The sequence below is a fragment of the Alexandromys fortis genome, unplaced genomic scaffold, assembly GCF_014885135.2.
Source record: "Alexandromys fortis isolate MF-2015 unplaced genomic scaffold, M_Fortis_MF-2015_v1.1 scaffold_217, whole genome shotgun sequence".
NCBI lineage: Eukaryota > Metazoa > Chordata > Mammalia > Rodentia > Cricetidae > Alexandromys > Alexandromys fortis.
This window is the reverse complement of record NW_026068098.1, coordinates 277,681-292,748: the sequence shown is the minus strand read 5'-3', so window position 1 is coordinate 292,748 and position 15,068 is coordinate 277,681. Positions and strand designations below refer to the sequence as shown.

At 53.0% G+C, this 15,068-nt stretch overlaps 1 protein-coding gene across 1 annotated transcript; it reads left to right on the top strand.

Annotated features, from left to right (window-relative positions):
* Nucleotides 1–3,362: 3,362 nt before the first annotated feature.
* Iqca1l (IQ motif containing with AAA domain 1 like) lies at nucleotides 3,363–14,777 on the top strand. Its single transcript, XM_050123686.1, has 19 exons — nucleotides 3,363–3,373; nucleotides 3,945–4,272; nucleotides 5,016–5,135; nucleotides 5,794–5,979; nucleotides 6,491–6,562; nucleotides 7,808–8,013; nucleotides 8,376–8,460; nucleotides 9,024–9,149; nucleotides 9,275–9,350; nucleotides 9,611–9,717; nucleotides 10,375–10,458; nucleotides 10,552–10,610; nucleotides 11,983–12,065; nucleotides 12,209–12,316; nucleotides 12,799–12,998; nucleotides 13,317–13,403; nucleotides 13,637–13,814; nucleotides 14,002–14,240; nucleotides 14,670–14,777. The coding sequence occupies exons 1-19, from the start codon at nucleotides 3,363–3,365 to the stop codon at nucleotides 14,775–14,777; spliced, it is 2,463 nt and encodes an 820-aa protein (XP_049979643.1).
* The last annotated feature ends 291 nt before the right edge of the window (nucleotides 14,778–15,068 follow it).

Sequence of the window (15,068 nt, the reverse complement as noted above, 5' to 3'; positions counted from 1 at the left end):
CAGCTCCAAGTGACATATGTTCCCGTACACAGTGTTGATTTGAAAAAGAGATGTGATAAACCATGTGTTATCTGGGACAACAGTGTCCTCAGTGTTTGAAGCTACCACAGGTGGAATCACAACACACTTTATAACAACTGCTTTCTGACCGCCTGGCGGTGGTGGCGCATGCCTTTAATCCCAGCACTCAGGAGGCAGAGGCAGGCGGATCTCTGTGAGTTCGAGGCCAGCCTGGTCTACAGAGCAAGTTCCAGGACAGGCTCCAAAACCACAGAGAAACCCTGTCTCAAAAAAACAAAAACAAAAACAAAAAAAAAAAAGAAAAAGAAAAAAAAAAAAACCAAAAAACTGCTTTCTGGAGACATGCCGTAAGTGGCAGGCTGTGTTGACGAATGGCTATCTAAACACAGTGAACTGAAGCAGGACCAGGGGACTGTATTTACGCTGTTTTCGTTTCTGGGCCCACAGTCCCTAGGATGTGGGTTGGTGCCATTAACTTTCATCCATGTCATCGTACTCAATGTGACAGCCACTGTGTTTGGACACTGCAGACTGATTTGTTTCTGAGGGGGAGGAGGGTGGTGGTTGAACTCAGAGCCTTATATAACTCTTGTTATGTTTTTGTTTTGTTTGAGATACGGTTTCTTTTTCTTGTTTGGATTTTTGAGACAGGGTTTCTCTGTGTTGTCCTGGCTGTCCTGGAACTCACTCTGTAGACCAGGCTGGCCTTGAACTCACAAAAATCTGCCTGCCTTTACCTCCCGAGTGCTGGGATGAAATACAGGCACCACCACCACCACCTGGCTTTTGAGACAAGGTTTCGTGTAGCCAAAGTTAGTCCCAGTCTCCCTATTTAGCTGAGGATGACCTTGAACTCTGATCCTCTTTCAGCCCCCCTGGAGCTGAGATTACAGGTACTTACCACCAAGCTGTTTATCCAGACAGGGCTTTGTGCGTGCTAGGCTACAGCCCCAGTCTGCAAATGTGCGCTTCACAATATGAAAACAGGAGTGGTGGCTCACGTCTGTAATACCAGCACTCAGGAAGTGCGGGCAGAGTTAACTCAAACTCAAGGCCAACCCAAGCTACAAAGTATGTCAAAGAGAAATAACACGTACAAATAATAATATTCCATATACATGTAAACTATAGGTTAGATCAATTTATAGATAACCTGCTATCCTAAATAGCCTAAAAGAGCACTATTTATTTATTTAGGTTATTTTGAGGTTATTTTGGAGACAAAGTCTCACTATAGATTCTTAACTGGACTGGAACTATATAGATCAGGTTGACCTTGAACTCACAGATCCACCCACCTCTGCCTCCTGAGTGCTTGAATTTTAGAGGCGTGTGTCACCCTGCCGACCTTGTTGGGGTCTTAACTTTCCTCTAATATTTTCTAATAATTTCTCCCCTCTCAATTTAAGGTGTTTATGAGATTCATAAATTTTCTCCTTTGTGTTTTGAGACATTTGCAAAATGCTCACAGACACACAAAATTGTAGTTATAGCCTGTCCTCCGCCTGCACCCCCGCTTGCCACGTACATGCTTTCTCTTTCACCGGGTTCCTGAAGACACACCTACTCTCCTCGAAGCCTGGAGAGACTGTGAGACTGAGCAGAGCAGAGGACTTATGTGGGCAGATTTATCACTCTTGTGGCGGATAGATCTGGCTTGTCATGAAAGGGCCCGTCTTGAGATAATGGCTGAGATGCCACTTCAGAGAGCACCCACACACACACACACACACACATCACAGATATTACTCCTGGCTCAAGATGCATGTTGCTTTCACACATTGAGAACCAGCCATCCACACTTGGGTTCCACAGCTCCAGAGAAAATCCAGAGGCCCAGACCCAGAAGATGGGGCCCGAGCCTTACTCTGCCCGCTTCACTGCTTGGTCTAACACTTTGATGCTGAAGGTGCCCTGGGAGACACGAGGAGTGAGAAGTGCACCTCAACCCTGAATGGGATCGCCATCTAAACAGCGTCCTCCGGGTTGTCCACAGCACACATGGGAATGCCACCTCTGCCCCTGCATCCCTCGGCCACTTCCTCCCCCCTCCTCCTTGGCCCTTCCTCCTTTCCTTCCTTCCTCTCTTCCTCCATCCCTTCCTTCTTGTCCTTGCTTAATACTGAGCCAAAAAGGTACCTCCCACCACCAAAATCAGGGAAAGCGAGCCAAGTTCAGGGCTTTCTGACCACAATCCAGTGCCTCTCCCTGCTCCTGCCATACAGACTTCTCAGGTAGGCCCTCCATAAGAGCAAAGGCCAGGCTGAGGCGGCTCAGGGGAAGAATGTGTGCTTATCACATACCAGGCTCCAGCTCTATCCCCAATCCTCTACCCCTACAGGAATGGAAGCGTAGGAGAAGGGGGTAGTTATCGTAAATATGGTGGTTGAATGAGATATCGCTATCATATTTGAATATTTGGTCCCTAGTTGGTAGCACTGTCTGGGTTGGTTTCAGGAGTATGACCTTGCTAGAGGATCACTGGAGTGGGTTTTTTTTTTTTTTTTTTTTTTTTTTTTTTTTTTTTTTTTTTTTTTTTTCAAGACAGGGTTTCTCTGTGGTTTTTTGTAGCCTGTCCTGGAACTAGCTCTTGTAGACCAGGCTGGTCTCGAACTCACAGAGATCCGCCTGCCTCTGCCTCCCGAGTGCTGGGATTAAAGGCGTGGGCCACCCCCGCCCGGCCTGGAGTGGGTTTTGAGAGCTTAAGGCCTTGCCCTACTGGCACTTTTCTCTGCTTTGTGCTTGAGGTTAAAGATGTGAGCTCCCAGCATCCTGCCCCGGTCGCCAGGCCTGCCTGTACTATCTGACCTGCCATTATGGACTCTAACGCTCTGGAACTAGAAGCTAAAATCTTCCGGAAGTTGTTTTGGTCAGGTCATGGTGTTTTATCACAATAGAAGAGTAACGAACAGAGTGTACAACTGTACACTTGCTACTCAGGAGGTTGAGGAGGGGAAGTGTGTTGACAGTGTAATAAAATTCCCCCGGTTTCCTCTGGACGAGAAGTTGCAGTTGGAATGACGCCCCTGGAAAGTGTACTTAACCCGCCCTCCCCGTAACTCACAGGTGACATCTAAGAGAGAGACTGTTAATTTATTGGTAGGCACAAGTTAAGTGTCAGTTGTCCCACACTCTGCCCTGACATTTCTATAGCCATCACCCAAGGACCTTTCAGTGTGCAGCCTAGACAAGTGTCCCCCAACCCTGTACTCCCCAGCCCCACCCCTCTGCTTTAGAACATAGGTACAATGGATCAGAACTCTTCAAGCCAGACTGTTCTGCCCTGTGTAGCTTCTGTGGTTCCACCAACTCACAAAAGGGGATCGAGGGGTGAAGACACCATGTCTGAGGGGTGAGTAGAGGACCATTGGGAGCGAAAAGCAGAGACTACACTGGACCTGAGGCCAGAGAGGGGAGCTGGGTGCTGGCAGGTCCTGAGTGGGTTTGAGCATTCCCATGGCCCCTGGTTGTGCCACTGGGACCAGTTATCAGCCTGCAGACTTCCCCTGGGCAATTCATTCTGATCCCAGAACTCTGTGGAATGGAGGCATATCCATACTCTTCCTCACCCACAACTCCAGACCTTTACTGCATAGTGGATGGAGCAGTACTCTCACTTACAAAGGACACAGTGCTTCTACCCCTCACAGGAACACCCAGGCTCAGACTCTCAAGCCCAGTCTTCACTCTCTTTGCTGATCCATCAAAGACCTGAAGACCCTTATTCTAGCCCTAAAAACCATGCCCGTGCCTGTTCATTCTCCAGTGGCCCCTCACTTTCCTGAAGTCCACTTTGATGCCATGAGCATCACTCCCTCTAGAACCCAGAGTTCACAGTCCCGGAAAGGCAGCGACTCTTTCCCCTTGTCCTCACTGTCCCCCGGTGGTGCTGGTGAGACACACAGCTAGCACGTTCTCTCTAGAGCTTACCAACGCCTCTGGGAGGCCTCCCATGTGACTCTGGAAGAGGTGCTGGAGAGAGAGCCTTCTCTGCTGGAACCGGTGCCCGGCCAGGAGAGGCAGAACTTCCAGTACAGGGTCTCGGTGCTCTACCTATACTACCTGGGGCTGCTGCGCCGCTTCGACGTGGCTTATGACCAGATGGTGCAGCCACAGAAGCGCCGGCTGCTGCGTCGCCTGCTGGACGGCGTAGCAGGCCGCGTGCTGGAGCTCAAGGATGAACTGGTGCGCGTTGACATGTGCGAGACCCACTGCCTGGACCGAGTGTTGCAGGATCTCAATCTGACCCCAGTGCGTAAGCAGCCACCAGCGATGGGGTGGGGTTTGGAGGGACTGGGCAGGCCTTGACCTGAGGCAGTTCTGTTAGGGAGCAGGATGACAAGGGTTGAGGTTTAGACTCTCAGGAACTGGAGGGCTTTGGAGTTGGCCTCACACTGCATCTGAGAAGACCTGGGAACCTCGGCGGGATAGATGAGTAGGGCCTTAGGGAGGCTTGCTTCTCAAAGTATGGTCCCTGGCCTCACCTAGGAGCTTGGTGGAAACCCAGAGAATACCTCAGACCCGCTAAAGCTGCACTTGTTTCTTGAAACCTGCCAGGAGGCCTGTGAGCACAGCCAAGTTTCACACAGCCAGAGGTTTCAGAGCACAGTGCCAGGCAGCCTCTGGTCCTGTTCCATTGAGGCCAGAATTCAGTCCTTGCTCCATAGCCAAAGGAGTCTCAAGGTTTCCCCAGTCAGCTCCCAGGAAACTTGGGGATAGGGTGGAAGAGATGGCTGCCCAAGATCCCACGTTCTTATGTAGAAGTCAGGATGGTAAAGGCACTGTCAGATGCTTTCCTGTAATCCTGAGGTATTTGGCATCCTCAGATTTTATCTCAGATGTGGTCACAAACCAGCATCCATGTTTCCCATCCCAGGCCTCTAGATGGGAGGGAAATGGCATCAGGAGTACAGACATGGCTAGAAGCCCAGCAGATGGCCAGAGACCTGGGTTTCTAAATTCCTCACCCTCCTTCTTCCCGTATTGCGCTGAAGGCAGACCTGGAGGTCCCCATCCCCAAATATTTTCAGCTGGAGCAGTCCAGCGCCATGAAGGCACGACAGCAGATGCTGGCTGATATCCTGGCCAGACTGGAGCCACTGATTTCTCAGGAGGTAATGTTGTAGGATCGTTTGGGTCAGCACCTGAGTCCTGGAAGCCTTAACAAAGTAGGTAGTTTCAGCTGTGTGCCCTTACCTGGCTAGTTAGACAAACAGAGTGAAGAGCAGAAAAAGATGTATCCAGTGTGGCCACAATGCAGGTCATCCCACGAGGTTTAGGTTCCAATAGAGGGCCAGAAATATGCAGAACTAAGTCGTCCCCTCAAAGTCCCACCCATCACCATTCTCTGGGCTGCAGTCTCTCCTGCAACTTAGGCTAATGATTGGTACACCCCCTAAGTATCTCTTTCTGGGAGATAATCTCACCCTCTGGCTGGCATCGGGCTTCTAGCACTTTCCTTTTCCTCCCTTGATCTTCCTGGGAGAAATCCCAATTCCTTGGGGTTCATTGCCTTGGTCATCTGACACAAGTGTCTCTTCCAAACATCTGCCTTCCTGCGGGGATGTTTACTATAGTGGGGGTCCGCCCTCCAAGAGTCCTCCTACAGGACAGACAGGTCTTGCCCTACCCTGCTCCCACTTCGGACCATCCAACACCTTGCAGGGCAGATCTCCAGCACCTAGGACTATGCCCCCGGTACATTCTCGGTGACTGCCCTGGGTACAAGCTCTTGCTCATGTCTTCCTGTTCTTTTGTCCCTGTTATGGCAAGAATTTTCGAGGAATGAGCCGGACTGAGGCCCTAATTCTAGTGCAGAGTGCTGAGAGGGCCAGGCAGGGCCGACTACGAGCCACCTTCATGCGAGAGATTCGGAAAGAAGAGGAGCGGGATAGGAAGATTCGGGAGGATGGGCGCCAGAAATTCAGTCAGGACCAGGGAGCCATTGTCATACAAAAGGTAACCCTGGGTGGCAGAAAAAGGGCCAGGGTAGACTCTCTCCCAGTAAGAGTGGGGCTCAGCCATTAACCCCAGGAGTGAAGGTGCCCCTAGTCTATGGCCCACAGCTTGGTGCTAAACACAGGACCTTATCTATCAATAAGCCCAAGCACCAAGGTATGTTGGGATGGATGTGTCTGGCACCTAGGAAAGCACGTTGGTCCACTCTGTACTCAGGTCCCAGAGAGGTTGTCTCTCAATTCTAGCCCAGTTTCCCGAGGCTGGAGAGGTTACGAGCACTGGTTGCTCTGGCAAAGGCTCTGAGTTTGGTTCTTAGCACCCACACGGTAGCTAACATCTGTAAGTCCAATGCCAGAACATTGGCTACCCTCCTTCCTCCAGTCCCACCCTAACCTCCTGGGCTAAGACCTTAGGAGACAACAGTCAGCAGGAGGTACCCCTGCTGCTCCCCCCTAGGCCTGAGGTCACATGGCCCAGAGAGCATCTGAGTGGCATGTGTCCCCAACCCCAGGTGTGGAAAGGTTACCTGCAGAGGAAACGCATTGAGCAGGATCGGCGTGCAGAGATGGAGTTCATTGGCATGGTGAGCCCTCCCTGGCCCACACAGGGCTTCCTCCTTCCCCATCTCCATCCTCTGCACCCTGTCCCAGAGTCCACTGTGGCAGAGAGACAGACCCTGGGGGAGAAAGAAGCATTAGGACAGGGAAATCACTGGGTTTTTCAACCTGTCCCCAGGTTGAGATGATGTTCAACAGCATCTCAATTGTGGGGGTGGGGACAGAAAAAGGATGGCCCAGAGCATCCTGGACCTTGCATCCCTGCCATTACTGAGAGGAAAGGCTGCAGGGGTGGGTCCAGCAGGAGCACCCTGTGGTTCCCTCAGGCCTCTTCTAGTCTCAGGGAACCACTGGAAGCCATGTTGGGGTAGGCATATACCCCTAAGCCAGGACTTGTGAGGTCACAGCGCCCCCCCCCAACTTGCTCTGGGAGCCCAGGTGAGCTTTTCTGCTCTGCTGAGTGTGATTGCACATGGGGGGCACGAACTGGGAAGGGGCTGAGACCCTTGCATGTTGCACATGCGCACGTGTGTGTGTCCAGTTGGAGTGAGCAGCCCTCTGCTCTCCAATCCTTCCCTCATCCAGTCACTATCTGTTGAAGGCCTTGCCAGGTCGAGGGTCACACTCTGGGGAGAGGAGCTTTGCCCTGGGTAGATCCTGTGGAGACCTGGTTGACAGAGGGGCTGTGGGGGGGGGGGCAAGGTCAAGGCCAGAGGAACTAAGAGGAAGGCTTCTGGGGTGCAGCCTCAGTGACGACTAGGGGCTGCTGTGTATAAGTAGAGGTCAAAGACTTGCTAAGAGGCTGCAGAATGGGACCCCCCCAGGAGGGAGAGCAGGGGTGGGGGCAACAGCAGTGGGTGAGGAATGAGCCTGGCTGCCTGGGCCCATCAACAGTGTGAGCTCAGCGTTTTCAGTAATTGTCTCTGCGCAGAGTGATATTTAAAATACATTTGGGAGCCAATGAGGCGGGAAAGTGGCTGTGAGAACGGCTGCCAACTCGGCCGCCGGGCGGGGCATGCGTGGGGGCTGGGGCCTCAGGCTCACGGGGGAGGGCTGCTGGGGGGGGCCATCCCGGATACATCTAGCAAACTCATTACCAGGGTAATTTACACAGACAAATTTCAGCTCCAAACACAATTTCTCCTGATGCAGGCATGCGGTCTTTCCACAAGGGCATGTGCATGAGCTGGGCAAATGTGTTGGGTGTGTTGGGGACTGAGTGGGGGGAAGTGTGTGTGAACCCCCCCCCCGCCTCCCTTCACTTCCCCTAGCTCCCCTCGACCAACCAGACAGCACACCTGAGCATCCTGACCCAGGCCTTCCTGGGGGAGGAGTCACGGAGGGTCCGGCAGGTGGAAAAGGAAGAGGAATTCCAGGATGCCATAGGAAAGACCCACGATTCTCTCACAGAGACCGAGGGGCCCGACATGAAGGAGAAGATGAAGGATCAAATCCGACAGTGGTTTATTGAGTGCCAGTCAGTGTCCACAGTCGCAGCTGTCCCAACCTTCTCTCCCTCACCCATTGTCCCCAGAGCCTGTTCTCTCTAGGACTGTCCCCTTCTCTATCAGCTCTCACCCCTTTCTAACGCTCTTGGTCCAGACCTTGAGCCCACTCTAAGGACCATGTCCACACCAGACTTCCCATTTCCCTGAGAGAAGAGAAGGTGCCCGGACAAAATAGGGGGAGTACTTGCTCTCATCCCCAATCTCTTTGCCCTTCCATCCGTTTATCCTTCCCTCTGTCTATCCACCCACTCCCTCTGGGTACCGATCCACCCATCCTCCCACCCACCCATCCCTCCAGCCACCATCTTCTAACTACATTGTATCCACTCAGTGCCCTGACTGGTCGGTTCCCGGACTATCCAGACGAGGCTTCGGGTGGATCCTACCTGATCTTTGCAGACAAGACTCCAGAGCAGGTACTCCTGAGATGGGGACAGGCACCGCCTGGGATTGCAGACGACAGTGCCTGTGAGCTGAGGTTGTGTTCGCGGGGGGGGGGGGGGGGGTGCGCCAAAAAGGAGAGGGCGGGGGGGGGGGTCGGGGTGGGGGAAGATGAGTGGCAAAGAGACTGCATGGGGTAACCAAGGCCCTGAGGAGCAAGGGAGCGGTCTGGTGGGACCACTGAGGCTGCAGACTCACACGGCCCCGAGAGGGCAACAGCTCTGATGAGAACAGCTCTTCTCAGCACCCTTTTCTTGTTTGACTCCCCACCCTCAAGTATCTCCACCTTGGCAGTTTCCCCAGGCTGTAAGAATCCAAGTCCGCCTGCGCCAGGCTTTGGGTTCTTCCTGTTTCGTTTTGTTTTTTCAAGACAGGGTCTCACTGTGTAAACCAGACTAGCCTCGAACTCATGGAGATCCATCTGCCTCTGCCTCCTGAGTGCTGGGATTAAAGGCTTACGCCACCACCACCCATCTGGGCTCTCCCGCTTCTGTGAAATTCCTGCAGTCTCCCGAATGCTGCTTGTTGTTCCATCCAGGTGAGACAAGAACTGGAGACACAGGCCCAGGAGAACAAAAAGAAGGAACAAGAGAAGAATAGGGAGAAAGAGAAGGAAAAGAAAGAGAAGAAGAAAAAGAAAACCAAGGACGAAAAGGCCCGGAAGGTTAGCTAGCTCCCTGCAGAGGAGCCAGTAGGTAGGGAGGGAGAGCCTGAAACAACAGGAAGGGTCTCTCAGCTGCCTGCAGGCACAGGTCAGCAGGCAAGGTCGGTTTCATGTTTCCATTCTAGGAACCAGAAGTGATATTCAAAGTGTTGCCATCCAAAGTCATCCCTGTAATTAGTGCTGGCCATGAGGAATACACAAGTAAGAAGGGAGCCGGCTGGGGTGTGTTGAGCCTGGGGATGGAGTGTCTCAGAGCCCCAGGTCATGGAGAAAGTAGGTATCTGCCCTAAGGACGACACTGGCAGATGAAGAGGTGTTAGAGGAGTGTGTGATGGTTGCCTGGGTTTTCTTCTGAATTCTGGAGTCAAGCAGTTAAGCCTAGGGCAGCCAACAAGAACAGGAGGCTAGCTATGATTCTCTCTCCCTCTTTCTCTGGCCTTTTTCTTTAAAAATGTGGTCAGGTGTGTGGAAGAGCCGCTATGACAACAAACACCCCAGCCAGAACTTCGACTCTGAGACACTCCGGGAAGAGAAAAGGAAGGAAGTGGAGCTGGAGATCAGGGCACAGGTGTGCACACAGCCTGAGGCTCCCCTCAAGCTGCTGCCTTCTGTCCACCTCTGGAAAGCCTAGCCACTCCAGAACCCGCCCGACTAGTGCCCTCCAGGTCTCCACCCTGGGCATCCAGCCAGTCTTCTGTGAACCTCTGTTCTCTGTACCCAGGCCAGGTTCTACCTGCTGTCCCATCACCCACACTGTCCCCAACTTCCCCAGTGTCCCCTTACCCCTCAGTAAAGATGTGAGGGCAGGAGAAGGAGCCCAGAGCCATGACCAGATGCAAACCTCCTGACTGTACCGCCAGGACTGTCTGCTGGAAGGCTATGCTGTCCTTCAGTCCCATCCTTGGTAGGGTCCTCACTTCCAGCAGCCCACATCAAGCCTGTAACTGCTTAGGTCCCCGTGATTTTAAAGGGTGGATTTCTGGCTCCAGCTCTAGAATGTGGACTCCATCTTGTGTTAATGGCTGCTGAGGGTAGCTTCTCGTGGTTCAGATCTGATGCAGACAGGAGCAATGGAGGGAAGGGGACCTGCCAGCTCCCTAGTGGGAAAGCTTTGGTGGCCCCCTACTCACTTCCTCTCCACTTCGACTTTCCCCTGACGTTCCTCTCCCTGCCCCCCACCACTTCTCACTTATCCTGCCCACCACACACCCTGCCATGTCCCCAGGTGGATGAGCTGATGCGACAGGAACTGAAGAATTTGCGTCTGGCCGTGGACAAGGAGGAGGGCAGACCTCTGAAGATTCCGAAGGTAGATGAGGGTGGAGGGCTGAGGAGGAGAGGGTACCTGGGGGTGGTGAGCGAGGAACAGAAAGTGATTATCTGTAAACTTACTGCCCACCAGAAAAAAGCTGGGAAGAAGAGTGGGAAGAAGAGGAAGGAGAAAGATCTGACCCCGGACAGGTAGTGAAACCCTGCTGCACATGTCTGTGGGAAACCTTGATTTCTGGGCTTGGTTCTGTTGCTGTGTGGCATTAGGGAAGTTACTTTACCTTGCTGAACCCCTAACCTTGTCCACCAAGTGCCTTTAAAAATGAAAACACCTTGGGCTGGAGAGATGGCTCAGCGGTTAAGAGCATTGCCTGCTCTTCCAAACTTCCCAAGTTCAATTTCCAGCAACAACTTGATGGCTCACAACCATCTGTAATGAGGTCTGGTACCCTCTTCTGGCCTGCAGGTATACATGTAGACAGAATACTATATACATAATAAATAAATATTTTTAAAAAATGAAAACACCTCTAGGCGATGGCGGCACACACCTTTAATACCAGCACTCAGGAAGCAGAGGCAGGTGGATCTCTGTGGGTTCGAGGACAGCCAGGGCTCTGCAGAGAAACCCTGTCTTGAAAAACACAACATACAGCAACAAAAAGTTGGATGTGGTATGTAGGTGGGAAGACAAGTGGATTCCTGACGCTCACTGGCTAGCTAGTCAACCAAAACTGGCAAGCTTTCTGTGCGGTGAGAGACTCCGCCTCAAAGAGTAAAGGGAGAAAGTGAACAATCCAGGAAAGGCAACATGGCACACACACACACACACACACACACACACACACACACACACACGACAAAGCAGAACAACACGCATGGGGTTTATAATAATCATACATGTTATCACTCCAACCTTTGATTGGCTCTAACCTTTCAATCTGTGCCTGGATTAACCACCCTGGGAACACTGGGGGCCCTGCCAAAAGACGCCTTCTTGCTAATGCCCGCTGCCTGGGGACCACAACCCACAAGGAGAGTTGCACCTACACTTGGCTTGGGAAGAAGGGAAAGAAGGCTGTGCTGAACCCAGATTTCAAATGGTGGCCATGAAAGGCTGGTGGGCATGGTCACAGGATGCATTGGCTCCTGACACAGGGCACCCACTGTGGAGTACCTGTCCCCTGACACCGTGGCCAGTGACCTCGACTTCTCTATTTTTTTTAAACATTTATTTATTTATTATGTATACAATATTCTGTCTGTGTGTATGCCCGCAGGTCGGAAGAGGGCACTAGACCTCATTACAGATAGTTGTGAGCCACCATGTGGTTGCTGGGAATTGAACTCAGGACCTTTGGAAGAGCAGGCAATGCTCTTAACCTCTGAGCCATCTCTCCAGCCCCTGACCTCGGCTTCTGATTCTGGCTGTCCAGAAGCCCTGCTGACATTTCTGATCACAGAATGTTAGCAAGGGACCCCTTGTCCTCTCCTCGTGTGCCTAAAGCATCCCCCCTCTCCACCTTCCTTTCCCCTCATCCTCTCCACTATATCTGTCTGCCAGGACTGTGGACTCATTGTTCGAAGAGCTTGTCGTCATCGGCCTTATAAAGAAGTGCATGCTGGTGACACTGAGTGACTACATTGGTGAGGCCCCTCCCATGCCTCTGCACCTAGGGGAGGCCTCCTGACCCTTGCCCCCACCTCCTGAGGCCTCTCCTCCAACAGATCTCTCCTTCAGACCCCCACAGGAGTGCCATTCACAGGTGGCTCCTCCCTGTCCGCCGCAGGTGATTGCCTCTATCTTGGGTCCACGCTGACTTTGGCAAACAAGATGCCCATGCCTTCCCTGTTTGATATACGACAGAACATGGCCTTGTATGGGGTTCTGCGGCTGGGTGAGAACCCCAGGGGAGTAAAAAGCCAGAGCTGGGTAGGACCAGGGGGGCATGGCTGATTCTCCCTAACCTGAGTGGGTTCACAGAGCCTTCTGCAGTCACACTCAGATTGGGCCACCTTAAAGATCAAGTGAGTCCATGACTTGCTCAGTCCCAAGTGACATCCTGCCGTCAGTCTCGTTTTTCAGAATGAGCTTATTAAATGTCGGAGACCGGGAGCTTTACAGACCAGTGTGTCATGTGCCTTTCCGTATCACCCACCGTAATCCAGGCAGCAGAGTTCCCTCCTGGCCTCACAGTTTCCTACCATGGGGGCTGCTGCAGCCTGGGGGAAGCTGCTCACGTACTGGGGAGGGAGCACAGCCCAGATCTGCATCTCACCCTCTCAACCCCAGGCCTTGGCAGAACCTTCAAGGGTCTTCTACAGACTTCTGCCCAATTTTGGTCCATGGCCTGCCCCAGCCCTGTCTCCTTCCTCCCAGGCTCTCATGACATACATTCCATGGCTCCCCATGTCCGCTCTGTCCTCCTGGTGGGACCCTCCGGCATGGGGAAGAAGATGTTGGTCCATGCAGTATGCTCAGAAACCGGTGCCAACCTGTTTGACTTGTCACCCGACAACGTGATGGGCAAATACCCTGGCAAGAATGGGGCCCAACTGCTAGTGCACATTGTCTTTAAGGTCAGCAGCCTTTAGCTTGGAGCAAGGGTGGATTTCTCAGGATGGAGACAATGGCAGGGTGGGTTTTCTGAACACTTTAGGGGTGACCCGTATTTTACTGAGATACAGGGACGTGAACGGACGTCTTTCTTCCAAACCTTGTGGGAACCTGGGTTCCCCTGAAGCTCCTGTGATGGGGAATGTGGAATGCGGAGAGGCAGAGGGGAGCGAATAGAAGCTAGGGACTACAAAGTTATCTGATGGGGTTTGACCCAGGTAGGGATATGACCCTTGCCCAGGGACGTCTGACATCTGGTTTCTATGCTCCACCCTATCCAGGTGGCCCGGGTCCTCCAGCCCTCTGTCATCTGGATTGGAAATACTGAGAAAACCTTCTATAAGAAGGTTCCAAAGGAAGAAAGGATGGTGAGCAATGTGGGCAGAAAGGGCTGTGCTGGACAACCAGAGCCCGGGGCAAAACTGGAAGTCCTGCTCAAGCCATTGGAAACTAAACTGGCATCTTGTTCACACTCTGTTTAAAAGGCTGGTGACACTCAGAACTGATGTGAAGAACAGCCTAAGTCATGGGCTCTGAGAACAGGGGTCTCACAGGCCCAGGCGTCATGTCTCAACCCTATAACCTTCCCTCCTTGGACCAGATGGACCCAAAGAGAATAAAGAAAGACCTCATGAAGGCCACTAGGCTGCTGAGCCCCGGTGACCGTGTGATGCTGATAGGCACAACTGACCGTCCACAGCTGGCTGAGATGAAGGGCCTGTGCCGGTTCTACGAGCGCATCCTCTTCATACCTCGGCCGGATTATGCTTCCCGTTATGGTGAGGCCAGGAATGGAACCCAGAGACCCCGACCCTTCGGAGTCCCTTGCCCTCCCCGAGCCCCCACTGCTGCTCTGAGCCTCAGCTCTCCAGGGGCTCGGGGCTTCTTAGACACAGCCAGAGGCTGTGGGCCTGGCTTTCCTGTGGCTCTCTGACCCTTCCGCCCTGTTCTCTCCTCTGCCTGCAGTGCTCTGGAAGCGCATGATAGAGAACCGGGGACCACAGGTGGCCCAGAGTCTGGACATCAGTGCTCTGGCAAGAGTATCTGACGGCTACACCACTGGTCACATTTCCCAAGCCATCCAGGCAGTGCTGACTGAGCGGCGGCTCCTTCAACTGTCCAAGAGGCCACTGGTTGCCTCCGAGTTTGTGGGGCACCTGGCAAGGCTGGATCCAGTTTACAGGGAAGAGGAAGAATCCCTAAAGGTGAAGCTGCCAGGCCAGGGCTGGTGGGCTCAGCAATGGCAGCCAGCAGTCAGCCCTCTGCATGTCTGGGGTTCCTCGCATTGTTCCCCTGTTGCCGGGAGGTGGTCAGGGCAAATGAATTTGGGCTTCTGCTGGGAAGGGGACTAGTAACACCAGGGGTGGCACTGGCTGCTGCGGTTGATGGCCATCTCTGGAGACAGGTTGACATTAGGAGTCACAGAGGCCTGTAGGGGTGGAGGGAAGAGGATCCGCACCTCTCAAGAATGGCTGGCACTATGGCCTAGAGTACTTACTGGAAACTGGGAGAAGCCCCTGCTGTGATGGGACACCCACTGCTCCCCTACACCTGGGAGGAGGATGGGAGAAAATTGCAGGGGAAAAGAGAGTTTGCATCCAGCGGACTGAATCCCCGCTTTTCTGCCATCCCAGGACTGGTATTTCAAGACTCCACTAGGAAGAAAGAATATAAAATTTTGCAAGGACCTACAGGAGGCTGATGAGGCCAGACTGGCGAAGGAGAAGAAGAAGAGGAAGTGATGGCGGCCGCCGGTGGGGTGGGCCCTGGCGACTGAGTAGTGCCTCCAAGGTCAGGGGGAGAGACAGACACATAAAGGCCCAGGTGGCTCCTGAGGGCTTTCTTTTTTGTTTACCATCTCCCTGGGCCCTGCCCCCTTTACCCGCCTCTCTGCCCTGGCTGCCAGAACCCCTCCTACCACCCCTGTGACTTTATCTTGTTTTCCTGTGCGGTTTCTCCTCCTCACTTGTTCAAGGCACTTAAGGGATAGGGTACAGGGAGACACAGGGAGTGAAGGACAGAGGGGAGAAGAT